The sequence below is a fragment of the Acartia tonsa genome, chromosome 2 (genome assembly GCF_053477335.1).
Source record: "Acartia tonsa isolate MP-2025a chromosome 2, ASM5347733v1, whole genome shotgun sequence".
NCBI classification, from domain to species: Eukaryota; Metazoa; Arthropoda; class Copepoda; order Calanoida; family Acartiidae; genus Acartia; species Acartia tonsa.
The window spans coordinates 29,338,720-29,351,214 of record NC_137261.1 but is presented as its reverse complement, the minus strand read 5'-3'; the positions used below and the strand labels follow the sequence as shown (position 1 = coordinate 29,351,214).

Here is a 12,495-nt window from a genome sequence, read left to right as displayed (position 1 = left end):
AAAACATTCAAGAAATTATAATTTAAAGTATTCTTTATCTGATTTCATAATTTAAAATTTAAAGTCGAACAAATTATGTACCTACCTAGATCATAAAACGTAAACAGTTAAAATTCTTTTTTTATTATTATGTAAGTAAATAAAAAGTTTTTTTTCGCTTTTCTACATTCAATTTATCATCCATAAAAGCGAAGCTTAAATTATTTTGTCTGAAAATATTATTATTTAAGACTAACATATTTTTTTTTTATAAAAATTTCCCTTATACTTTCACTTGACATTTATTTTTTTTAATAGGGACATGTCTAAAATATTAATTTCAAGTAAAATATATAGGAAATTTTAAGAAAAAAATAAGTTATAAGTTCTTGACATCCCATGCCTTCACATAGAGGCTAGGGGCGAAACACCTAGTTTTCATATAAGAAGACTATTTCGTCCATTGCCCTATTCCCATGCAGAACTGCAGTTTAGTTTGCAATAACACAGATTCTATTATAAAAATAAATTTATAGTGTGGCCAGCCACATTATTAAAAGAATACTCTTATATTTATTAATATTTAAAGAAAAGAAATTTTAAAATTAATTATGGGCTCATTAAATTGAGGTCTATGACTTTATACCCTACATTTAGAAGTCAGGAAGTTAGATCTGTTTATTACACTAATCCCAAAAGTATTAGAATAATGTTTTCTTTTTCGTTGGCACAAAAACTTTGGGACTTTAATTGAATTTTGATTGGTTGGTTCACTAAGTTGATTGTCCAAATCTACAGAAGGGTCAATTTTGTGTGTCATTAATTTATCGGCCATTTTCTTTCGCTTAAGATCCCTGAGAAGATAATTTACAGATGTATATGACAATGATATTTGACCTAGCTGTTTTTCATATTTTTTTCTTAAACTTTTGTAGCCAAGGCTTGTATATACGTTAAAAAAAAAATAAGGGACAGTTAGCTTTTCATTTTAAAATGGCATAAGTTTTCAATGATTCTAATTTTGTTATGATATATCTTTTCCCTTTTAGCAAACAAAGTCTGAGGTTAACAGCTTTCGTAGACCAGCCAACCTACAAAAACTAAAATAATTTTAGTGACAAACTTGAAAAAACTTACTCACTAGCAAATGGTTATTATATTGTTTTTTAAAGTCAGGCAAAATTGAACTAAAGAGTTTCCTGTAAAGGTCCACTATATTCTGTAAACGTGTTGTCATTCTTAATAATTTATAGAAACATATTTGATTTTTCTCTTTATAATTTTGTTGCATTTTAATTTATGCTATCTTTAAAAAGTAGGTAATAGGTTTTATTTATGAATGGATCTATTATTACTTGGATTTTACACCAGATTATCATGTTCTCTAATAAAGTAAAAATTGTAGCTGGCTAAAATAACGATCTCCTCACCCCCATCCCCTCCCCTCCTACAGAATGAAAGAACTGACCAATAAATGATTTAGATTGACGACATAATATCCTGTCATAATATCCACGTTTATTCTACATCCATTTATGTGTGTGTTATTAATCAGTCTAAAGCACTAAAAGTTGAGCGATTTAGCTGTGTTTCTGTAAGGACTTTTAGGCAAGAACTGTTCAATCAAATGGAAGGTTGGGTCTAGGATGTGGGTGTAGATTATATAAGAATGCACATCATTTACCAACACCAATTTGTACCCGTTCTTGACAAGTGGTTTGGTTTAGATATTGAAGTCTTTTCAATGAAGTTTAGAATAGGTTCCCACGAATATGTTAATAATTTATAACTTTCCAGGTGACTGGAGCTCTACAGACTTCTGCAGAAGTGATGAAGTCTATGCAGAGTTTAGTAAAACTTCCAGAAATCCAGAAAACTATGCAAGAAATGTCCAGGTACATTATTTGTTCAAGAAAGGGGTTGTTCCATGGCAGGTCAACATATATTTTGGGAATTCGAAAGGTATGGTCCTACGTTGTTTTTAAATTACAGAAAATTATAGCGTTTGAATACTAAATTGCATAATACAATTATAGTTCATACAATTGAGCAAAATTAATATTAGAATCATTTACCCTTAGGTATTTATTTGTATTATCCTATCAGGTTTTCTGTTTGTAGCTTTGGATTTTGATAACTGATCAATTGATTGGGTTCTCCACTTTAGCGAAGGTTCGAAAAGGTTCTTGGATATTTTTATTCTCCTCACATCCCCTTTTATACAGCGCCTCTTAATTTTAGGGGCTTAGCCACTTGTTTATATTTATACAGTTATTGTAACTTTCTTTTTATTAAAAATGTTCAAAATGGAACACTAAACTTTAGGAATAAGAAATGATTTTTAAATAAAAAAAAAACAATTTTATGATTATTGACTATTGATTAACTAAGTCTGGAAAAAAGTTATTAAATTATTGCATTTTTCCTGCTTCAACAATTTTAACTAGAATAATGAGATTCATTAAAGAGTTTTATATAAAATTTCAGCTAGAAAGGGTTGGAAAATAAATCTGCCTCGATTTTTTTATATTTTTGTGATCATGTCCTTATATTTTTTTTTTTTGGGGGGGGGGAGAATTAAGCTTAGATTTAATTTATCTTGCCAAGTCCTCTCCATCTCTGATTTACTTGCACAACAATTTTCAATCTCCGTTCTTGTTATTGTTTACGCCAGGGAAGGTGAGAACATTGGATTAGAAATTATACACTGGTCCCAAAAGTTTTATGAATAAGTTCTCGCATTCGTTGGCCTAATAACTTTGAGGACTTTTATTTCATCTTGATTTGGCTGTGTTCAAACTTTTCATCAATCTATACAGGGGGTATTTTGGTTATCATAATTGATGATGTACATCAATTTATCTTCTATTGTCTTATCCCTTATGTAACTTGAATATAGCAAGAAAGAAAAATAAAAACGATTGACACTTCGTTTTGGTATTCGTTACTTTTTGTGTCTGTATGAGCATAAAGACAAACATAATGTAAGCTTTAATACTGGTAAAGTACCAAACCCATTTCCTTCCTCTTTGTTTCAAAACTGCAAAATTTTAAGGTGTCCTTTCTATACAGGACAAAACTTTTTGTTATAATTTTCTCCTCGAATTAAAGATTAAACAATATTTAAACAACTCTAACTGAAATTTAATGTGAATATACTGGTAGGTACTCCTTACTCAATTTTTTTAGTGGCAATTTCTTTTTTTTCTGGGTTTGGAATTTCAGGCTTCCTTGAAAAGTGATATCAATCGGTGAAGTGGTTAACGAGATTTTACCAGACAAACAAATATACTGGTAAATGTAGCAGACTAACAAAAATCCAGACAGACATCTTATTAATTTTATTTCGAGATTGTATGAACTCCATATTTTGTTTGTTGATTCTGTTTGGCCGGTAGTGGACAAATTTACCTGGATTCAAATACAAATCAAATACTTGCTTTACACACACACACACGCGCACTCAAAACTTATTTCTCATTTTAATCTCCCATTCAAATGTTTAAATTTTGTATTTCATTTCTATTGTTACACACATGGGTAATGGATTGTGGATAACTGAAATAAAGAGAAAAACAAGGATGACAACATCCATAAAAGCGAAGCACTGAAACGGTAGGACAAACGGACATCAACACTTGTATAGTGTCTGAACTGAATAATCAGAATATAAAAGCAAGTCGAAGCAAAAATCAGATCACGTAAAAATTTGTTGTTAAAAAAGTAGAAAAATCAACATGTTTAAAATAAACGTACGGACATTCTGGTAATGATTATAGAGTTGCTACAATTTCTAAATCGTACCTAACTACTACAAGAATCATCATGCAAAGTTTGAAATCGCTAGGTCAATTATAACATGCCTAAATTAACGAATAAAAGCTTTCTATCTCGGACGGACGGATGAACCGACCCTAATTATAGAAAAGCTCGCTTTTAACAATAAGAATTTTAAAAAAAGATAATAATATATTACAATTAACCCCAAAGTTATATTATTCGTTGGCTTAACAACTTTGTGACTTTCATTGAATTTGAGTGGTTGATTCATTAAGTTGAGTGTCCATTAATTATAATTTACATAAGATGTTATTTTGTGTAATTGGGGATATATATTACCTATACATCAATTTATCGTCAATTATTTTATTCCTTTAGATCCCTAAGTATAATACATATAAGAGACAGAAGACTAAATAAACTGAATGGACGTATGTCGATAACATAGTCAAGTCTAAGTACCTACCTAATTTTCTTCATAACTTTTATCTGTCACAACTCTTAGGTAGTCCCTAAAAGACTTGGACAATTTGATCCTTTAACTGATACCCTCGGATAGCTATTGAGCAAGGGATAAACAGAGGGATCTTATTTTTAATAACTGTGCATGGTAATGACTTACCCCTGTTTTGGACAAGGTATTCCCCCCTACTATTATGTCGCGCACCTTACATAGGATTAGTAGGAACCATTTTTAACGTCTTTAGTTACGACGTGGTGTCGTGGGGGATCCTTTAACTGATGGTAATTATCTTTATAGGGAGATGATGAAAGCTGGAATCTTAGAGGAGATGATCGAAGACACAATGGAAACCTTGGAGGTAACAAAACAAGACTAGGGCATTTTTTTCCTTCTTGATAATTTAGCCTATTTAAATTAAGCAAATACTAATTTGTTTACAATATATTCGAGCGAACGAGTCCCTAGTATTTGAGGGCTCTGCATTCAGATTGGGGGCAAAAATAGCATAAAATCACCTGGGAACTATCTAAAGATTCTTAAAAATAGAGAAAATTGATAGGATACTTTGAAATACCGTTTAAATAAATCATTAGCATAAGATCCTAATGATTATTAATTATTAGTGATGCGCTCTGTAAAGGGGGCATACTTTCCCATGACTTAAATAAAATAGCCTCAAAGGCTAAAACCATTCTGGGTTCTATGTAAAGCTTACCTAAAAAGAAGGACTTAATCAGTTCAGTAGTTATAAGCAATTTTTTCTTCAGGTGTAATAAAATCAAGCTTAAAATAAGGGGGGGGGGAGTTTTGACACATTTGCGTAAACAGGGAGTATAGGCTTTATCTTTGGACTGAGAGTATAGGTTATTAGGGATAAAATCATTCTTATATGATGAATTTTCCCAAGTTTTAAGATTTTTTGGATAGGCCTCCAGGTTCCGGAGCTCCAGGCCTCCAGGTCCTCTCTGTACAGGTAAAAATTAAAAAAATAATTTTTTTTTTGAAGAGTTAGAAGTCAACCTATGAAACATAATATGCATATTTTTGAATGTTATTCACATATTTGAAGAAAAAAACGCATATTTTGTTTCATAAGTTGACTTCTAACTCTTCAAAAAAAAATTTTTTTTTTTATTTTTACCTGTACAGAGAGGACCTGGAGGCCTGGAGCTCCGGAACCTGGAGGCCTATCCAAAAAATCTTAAAACTTGGGAAAATTCATCATATAAGCATGATTTTATCCCTAATAACCTATACTCTCAGTCCAAAGATAAAGCCTATACTCCCTGTTTACGCAAATGTGTCAAAACTCCCCCCCCCCCCTTATTTCTCGCAAACAGCTTTCCGCGGATATAAAAATGTACAATTATAAGACTAAAACCAGTTTTTTAGCCCTGAGATGCCGAAGGCACGGACGAAAAAAAATGGTTTTAATCTTATAATTGTACATTTTTATTTTTTATATTCGTAGAAAACTGGATATAATACGATGCTAGACATAATTTTCCGTATGGCTGTGAACCGGTTCTAATCCATCGGATATTAATCGGTTTCGAATGAATACGGGAAAATTATATCTTTTTTATTTCTCAGGAGGATGAGGAGAATGAGACCGAAGTTCAGGCAGAAATTGACAAGGTCTTGGCTGAGTTGACTGCAGGTGCTCTTGGCAAGGCTCCAGATGCCCTCACAGGTAAGCTCATAGATTTAAGGACGGTTTCAATAGATAGATAGAATTAGCAGCAAGGGATTTAAGGATTTACTGCTAGTACTCTTGGCAAGGCTTCATGCAATCACAGGTTAAACTCGATGGAAGAAAGATAAATATTTACTGTAAGATCAAAATCCTCCTATTGATATGCAACACATGATTAACAGGACAGATAAATGTATTGACAGAATTAATAAAGTAACAGGATCTGTGTGTGTGTGTCGCTAACAACTGAACCGATATGGCTCTTCTTTACAATGTATTTTCTTAATGGACCCGGGAAGGTATTTTTTTGGGATGGTCACCAACACCCTCCAAAGAGAAATTGCTCCTAGATAAGAAATACCAAAAATATTTAAAATGGCCGCTAGGCGGCGCCAGTTTTTTATTCATGTTTCAAGAACCATGATCAAAAACAGCTGATCTCAACATGGACAAATTATTTCTCAACTAGGATATTTTAAAAGAAAACACTTTAAGTACTGCTAGTTTCCTCTAGAGGTTCTACCGCGAGTAACAAATATGTATATTTTGTGTTGTAGAGTGCCACACAAAATATAAACCTTAAACATAATAATCATTTACTTTACACTTTTCTCATATGATCTTTTGACATGTTTTTTAACTTAAAGTTTTTTATTTGAATTTGATTGAACAATTTGGCCAAAGAAATAAATGCAATAAACTTTTGTATAACATCCCTTCAAATTCTTTTCCTACTAGTTTGATATTATTTACCGCAAAAGTTAGAATTATTTTGCATAAAATTAACATAGATAAATAATGGTAGGTATTGTTGTGTACTATAAATCATTCAAATATTTACGTCCTTGACGAAAATAGAATGTAGGAAATGGGTTAGAAGAATAAACAAGGATGAAAACATTCTCTAGTATAGAATGACAGAAATAAAACAAATATTAATAAATATCAGACAATGTAAAACACGTGGACTAACAAAGCAACGTGAGATAAAATCTCAGTCTAGACTTTGGAATCCTTACATGTAATTATTGCATATCTTTCAAGTAAATAATGCAATCCTGAAAGGACGTATAGACAATATAAGGTAAAGAAAAGAGGCTTACTAGCTAGTATTTTCTTCACGTAAAAATATAGAAATTCCATATCTTATTTCTCAATAACCAGACGGAAAACGTAGTTCTATAGCAGATTGCTACATATTTTTTTGGAAGGTTTTGATGGAAATGAAAATACAATTACCCTGCCACTATACCTCAACCAGGCATTATAGCAAGAAAATTTATCATCATACAAAACTGCATAAATATTTTATAATCAATTAAAATATTTTATATATTACCTAAACTTAAAAAGAGAAAAGAAAAATACTTCAAATAGAAAAAAATAAAGGAAACTTATTTACTTGCCCAAAATAGTTAGATAGGTTAATTTTTTTGGCTGCTTTAAAGATAATCACTAAGAGGTTGTCTCCTTATCACTTATTCATTTTTTAAGCTTTTAAAAAACTTTCTTCAATTTTACCCTTTAATTTTTCTCTTTGTTAAACAAACACCTAAAACTGCATTTAATTCTGGGTTAAAATTGCAATGGATTCTAGGAGAGGCTGTTTGACAGTGCATCTTGCTTCTGATTGCATACTTATCAGGACTAAAGGGATGCTTTCCTCATTGTTTATAAGGAATATAAGGGTGTAGCAGTTTTAATATTTCATTGTCCCATCTCTTTCTGAGATTCTTTACCTATTCCTTTTTTAAGGATCCAAATCAATTGATCTAAAAGGCTTTGATTCAAATTGAGTTGTGGTCTTATTCAATTTTAGATATATTTTAATGCCAATATTCACATTTTTCCCTAGTTTGAAGTTAAATTGCCTAGCAAGAAAAATTTCGTTCTTGTCAATTATATCGCAACCCGTGGCATTAGCGTTAATGATAGCGTTCCTGCTTGCCTTCAAAAAGGTGTTGGGTTCTAGTTTGGTCCACACTACGTCATACTAGAGACGTTAAAAAGGTTCCTGCTGCTGCTTTGTCTGGCACGTGATGCATATAGTAAGAGTATGAGAGGAATGGGCGTTATTGTAAGAGGCTAAAGGTTGGTTATCTGTTGGATGTACATTAACCTTAAATCCTTTGGTGTTAATATTATCGTATCCCATAACGCGCGGATTATGCTTTGGATTCTCTAGATGATTACTTCAAATATCGATGTATCTAACTGAGTGTAAATATCTATGTGTATATTATATCTAGAAATAGAATGGATTTTTTATTACTTGGATCTTACAACAGATTATCTTGTATTCTAATCAAGTGAATGTAGCTGACTAAAATAACAATCCCCCCATCCACCTTTTTACCCCACCCCCTCCGTTCCTACTGGATAAACGAACTGACTTGACTAATAAACTGACCTGACCATGTTAGCAACGAAAATTGGCGACAATTTTCCCCCTGTCATAATAACCTTGTATATACTATATCCATTATATCTAGATACCCTGCGTCCAGAACCAGAGGCTGACCTGCCCGGGGACATAATATTCTATCTATATCTAGATACCCTGCGTCCAGAACCAGAAGCTGACCTACCTTAGGACATATTATTATATCTATCTATCTAACTAAGTATAAATATCTTTCTTATATCTAGATACCCTGCGTCAAGAACCGGAGGCTAACCTGCCCGGTGACATATTATTCTATTTATCTATCAAACTAAGTATAAATATCTATCTATCTATATATCTAGATACCCTGCGTCCAGAACTGGAGGCTGATCTGCCCGGCGACATATTATTCTATCTATCTATCTAACTAAGTATAAATATCTATCTATCTATATATCTAGATACCCTGCGTCCAGAACCAGACGTTGAACTGCCTGGCGAGGAAGATGTTGAAGCTGACCTAGAGGAAATGAAAACAAGATTGGAAGCTTTGAGAAGTTAAAAATAAACAATACTTTAATTTCCACACCTTAAATACTTAATTAAAATGTAAGTATAATTTAGATTTTTAATAAGTAGCTGACATGGTTTGTTAATTATAAATTTGGAATCGATATAACAATGTACATTAGGATATATAAGTTGGAAGGAATTTTAATGTTAGGGGGAGATTTGAAAACTGCATCAAATTTTAAGGATTTTTTATAAAATTCGTTTTTTTGTATAATTCTTTATCTAAAAGCGGAAGTACAATTTAAGTTAATTAATTTTGACATCTGTGATTGGTGGATTGAAAACTATCTGAGGTCTGATTGGAGAAGCTTAAGTGTCGCACATCATTCAACCAATTAGAGCGCAGGTAATTTCTAATCCACCTATCCTATTGTTCAAAATTAATTAACTTAAATTGTATTTCAGCTTTTAGATAAAGAATTATACAAAAAACGAATTTTATAAAAGAAAATCCTTAAAATTTGATGCAGATTTCAAATCTCCCCCTAACATTAAAATTACTTCCAACTTATATATCCTAATATACATTGTCATATCGATTCCAAATTTATAATTATAAGCGAACCATCTCTATAATAAAATCCCGAAAATGGAAGTATGTCCATTTACAGTAAATTTTATTTAGACTAACAAATTAATGTTCTGCGTATTAACTTCTGAAACTACAAGAGTTATTGATCGTATATTCTTCTTTCTGATTTTAGAGCTTTGCTTTTATTTTATTTGTCTGTTAGGCAAAACATTTTATAGCTGAGGCCATAATAATTTAATATTAAGTCACTATGTTGAGTTACTGCGTCTATATAGGGACATTTTTGCTTGTTTGGTAGATTTTACGTAAGTTTAAGGATGTTAGGGGTGAAACAGAGTTTAAACTCATTAGTTATTACTTGAGATATTAATGTAATAAAGTTATGTTGCTCAAATTAGAATTGTTACCAAACTAAATTCTGTCGATGTTTCCTCATAACATGTTCTAAAATAGAAATAGTTTTAGGTATATTTTAGGAAAACTATTTTCTTTAAAAAGCACAATAGAAATATGGAAACATGATTATATTACTTTTATGTATTAGTTATTTATCGCATTGTTTTATAGACAGCTTTCCGCAGATATTAAAATGAAAACTTGTAAGATGAAACCCAGTTTTGTTAGCCCCGAGAGGCTGTATGATTTTTATTTTCGTATTCATGGAAAATTGCCTATATACTACGATACTAAACATTTTTTTCCAGTATGGCTGAGAACCGGTTCTAATTCTACGGATATTTATCAGTTTCGTAGCCTGCAAGGCTATTTTTGCAATAATGAACGAACATTTAATATGTTGATTTATTATTCATTTATTAATCTCAAGAGATTTTGGATGCTTTGTTAAAAGTCATCGCCTTCATAGGATTGTCAAGTGCTTTTTGGGCTGGATTTATATTTACAGAGACATTTTATGTCCATGGAATCATTAATAAAAAGTCGAGAGTTGCTACGCTTCCCAAATCGTACTTAACTGGTAAAGAAATCATTATTTAAAGTTTGAAATCGATAGGGTAACTCCAACATGTCTAAATCAACGATAAAAGCTAACCGATAAAAGATAAACGTACGGAACGACTCTAATTATATAAAAGCCTCTAGCAATGAGAAATATGACCAAAATTGTTTTTATTTTAGGTTTCCAGATTCCAATTGCTAGAACATTCATCTTTATTAATACACCAAGAATTTCAGCAATATAAAAATACGCAATTATTTGCTGTTTATAAAAATCATAATATTTATTTGTAAAGAAAATTTAGTTGAACAAGAACAAGTTAACATATTTATAAAAATAAGTTTAGAAGTTGTACAGTAAATATTAATATTTTCGGTTTTGTTGTAGTTCACAGTAAAATATTCCTGGTAACAAAAACTATTTCTAAAAATCTATGAACTTTGAAGGCTGCTAGTGTCAAAACAGCTAAACCTATGTAATAGGTTCTCAAAAATTATAATTGACAAAAAGGCCTACAAATAATCGAGAATAGCCATTACTAATACTCAATAATTACAGTTATCTCGCAGCGCACGTAAATGCGCGAACTTATTTTACGCGAGTTTTCTTCAGACAATCTTTCCCTGTGCATCATTTGATTTGGATAAATCAGATTATTTATAAGCCTGCTGTTTAGTAGTCCTCTAAAGTTCTTAGATTTTGAAAATGTCGTTTCCAGGAACATTTTACCTTGAACTGCACTACATCCAAATTATTCATATTATTTTAGAATCCAATAAAAACTTAAAAAATTAGATATATACCTATGTGATTTAGTTGGTGGCCATGTAAAGACTTTTTTCCAACCTATTTTATTCACAACTAGGGGTTTGTGAATTTTGTATGTAATTTTTTATTGATAATTATTAACAAAAAATCATTGTTTGCTGTTTCAAATAAGAATTATTAAAGAAATGAATTATGAAATAAAAACCTGAAACAAAGTATTTTATTACTTCAACTATACTTACTGACAATATTCTAAATCAGTATTGATAGAAACAAGAAACATTTTTCTTGAAAAAATTATTCTTTTTTAAATTCAGCTAAAAATTGTAAAAAAAAATCCACCATTGATTTAAATTATATTTTTCTGTTTCCTATAAATATGATAGAATTATATTTATATTGTATTTAAATATATTTAACCATGTTAATTTTATTTAAAGGACAAAATTTTTCTTGAGTTGCCACATCTCTGCATTTGAACTCCACCCTTTTTCTTTATCCAAGAATCCTTGATAAGATTGAATTGAAATTCCATAAGTCCCTGTCCTCCCAATGGATTTATTATTACTTGGATCTTATACCAGATTATCATGTACCCTAATAAAGTACAACATGTAGTGGGTTTAATAACCATCCTCTCTTGTATCCCCTTTACCCCATCCCCTCCACTCTTACTGGATGAATGAACTGACTAATAAGTGATGTCCATTGTTAGCAACCTAAATTGACGACAATTTTTCCCCTGTCACAATATCCATGTATATTCTACATCCATTTGTCCTCCCAATATTTCAGACATTTTATGCATTCATCAAATTATTTCAGGGAGAGGACAGTAGACGATAAATTAATCTTTCCCTACCTGTGTGTAAAATAATAATGATAGTGATAAAGATTAATTTTATTGACTATTTTATTTCTTCCTTAAACTATTTGTATTATGCACGCTTTATTAACAAGGACAATATAATACATAAGAACAGAACAAAGCCATTCATGGCTCTGCAGCCGCACGTCAGCTGCGACTAAGCCATAAATTTAAACCAGTTTGGATGATTTTAAAAAAAAAGAGTGATTGCAATACTTAAGTCATGACTTACAGCTGATTTTTGAGAGTGTAAAAGGTTGATTTCCCTGAGGTCCTTGCGTCATTTATTCATTGTATTTTATTGTATTTCAATCCTGTAGATTTTTTGTCATGAAACATTAATTTTCACCACTAAAATGTAATCTAAAGTTTTATTTTAAGGTAAAAAATCTAAGATAAGACAAGACCTATTGAGTTTCGAAAAATCTAACATTGGTACTGGGATGGTTTTAGGCAATTTTACTTTCAAAATAAAAGTCTTGGAATGGAGTT

At 31.1% G+C, this 12,495-nt stretch overlaps 1 protein-coding gene across 8 annotated transcripts in view; it reads left to right on the top strand.

The window, feature by feature from the left end:
• Positions 1-12,191, top strand: part of Vps24 (vacuolar protein sorting 24) — a 33,104-nt gene extending 20,913 nt beyond the window's left edge. Inside the window, exons 6-11 of one of the 8 annotated variants that reach the window (XR_013876511.1) lie at positions 1,777-1,874; positions 4,520-4,580; positions 5,816-5,915; positions 8,766-8,913; positions 10,547-10,723; positions 11,137-12,191. Coding sequence is in view for 2 of the 8 variants with exons in the window: in XM_080150327.1 (XP_080006453.1) it covers positions 1,777-1,874; positions 4,520-4,580; positions 5,816-5,915; positions 8,766-8,866 (360 nt within the window). In the remaining 6 variants the exon portion in view is untranslated. Of the gene's footprint in view, positions 1-1,776; positions 1,875-4,519; positions 4,581-5,815; positions 5,916-8,410; positions 8,527-8,765; positions 8,914-10,546 lie in introns of those variants that run through there. The other 7 variants (XR_013876509.1, XR_013876510.1, XR_013876508.1 and 4 more) reach the window with 7 other exon arrangements.
• The last annotated feature ends 304 nt before the right edge of the window (positions 12,192-12,495 follow it).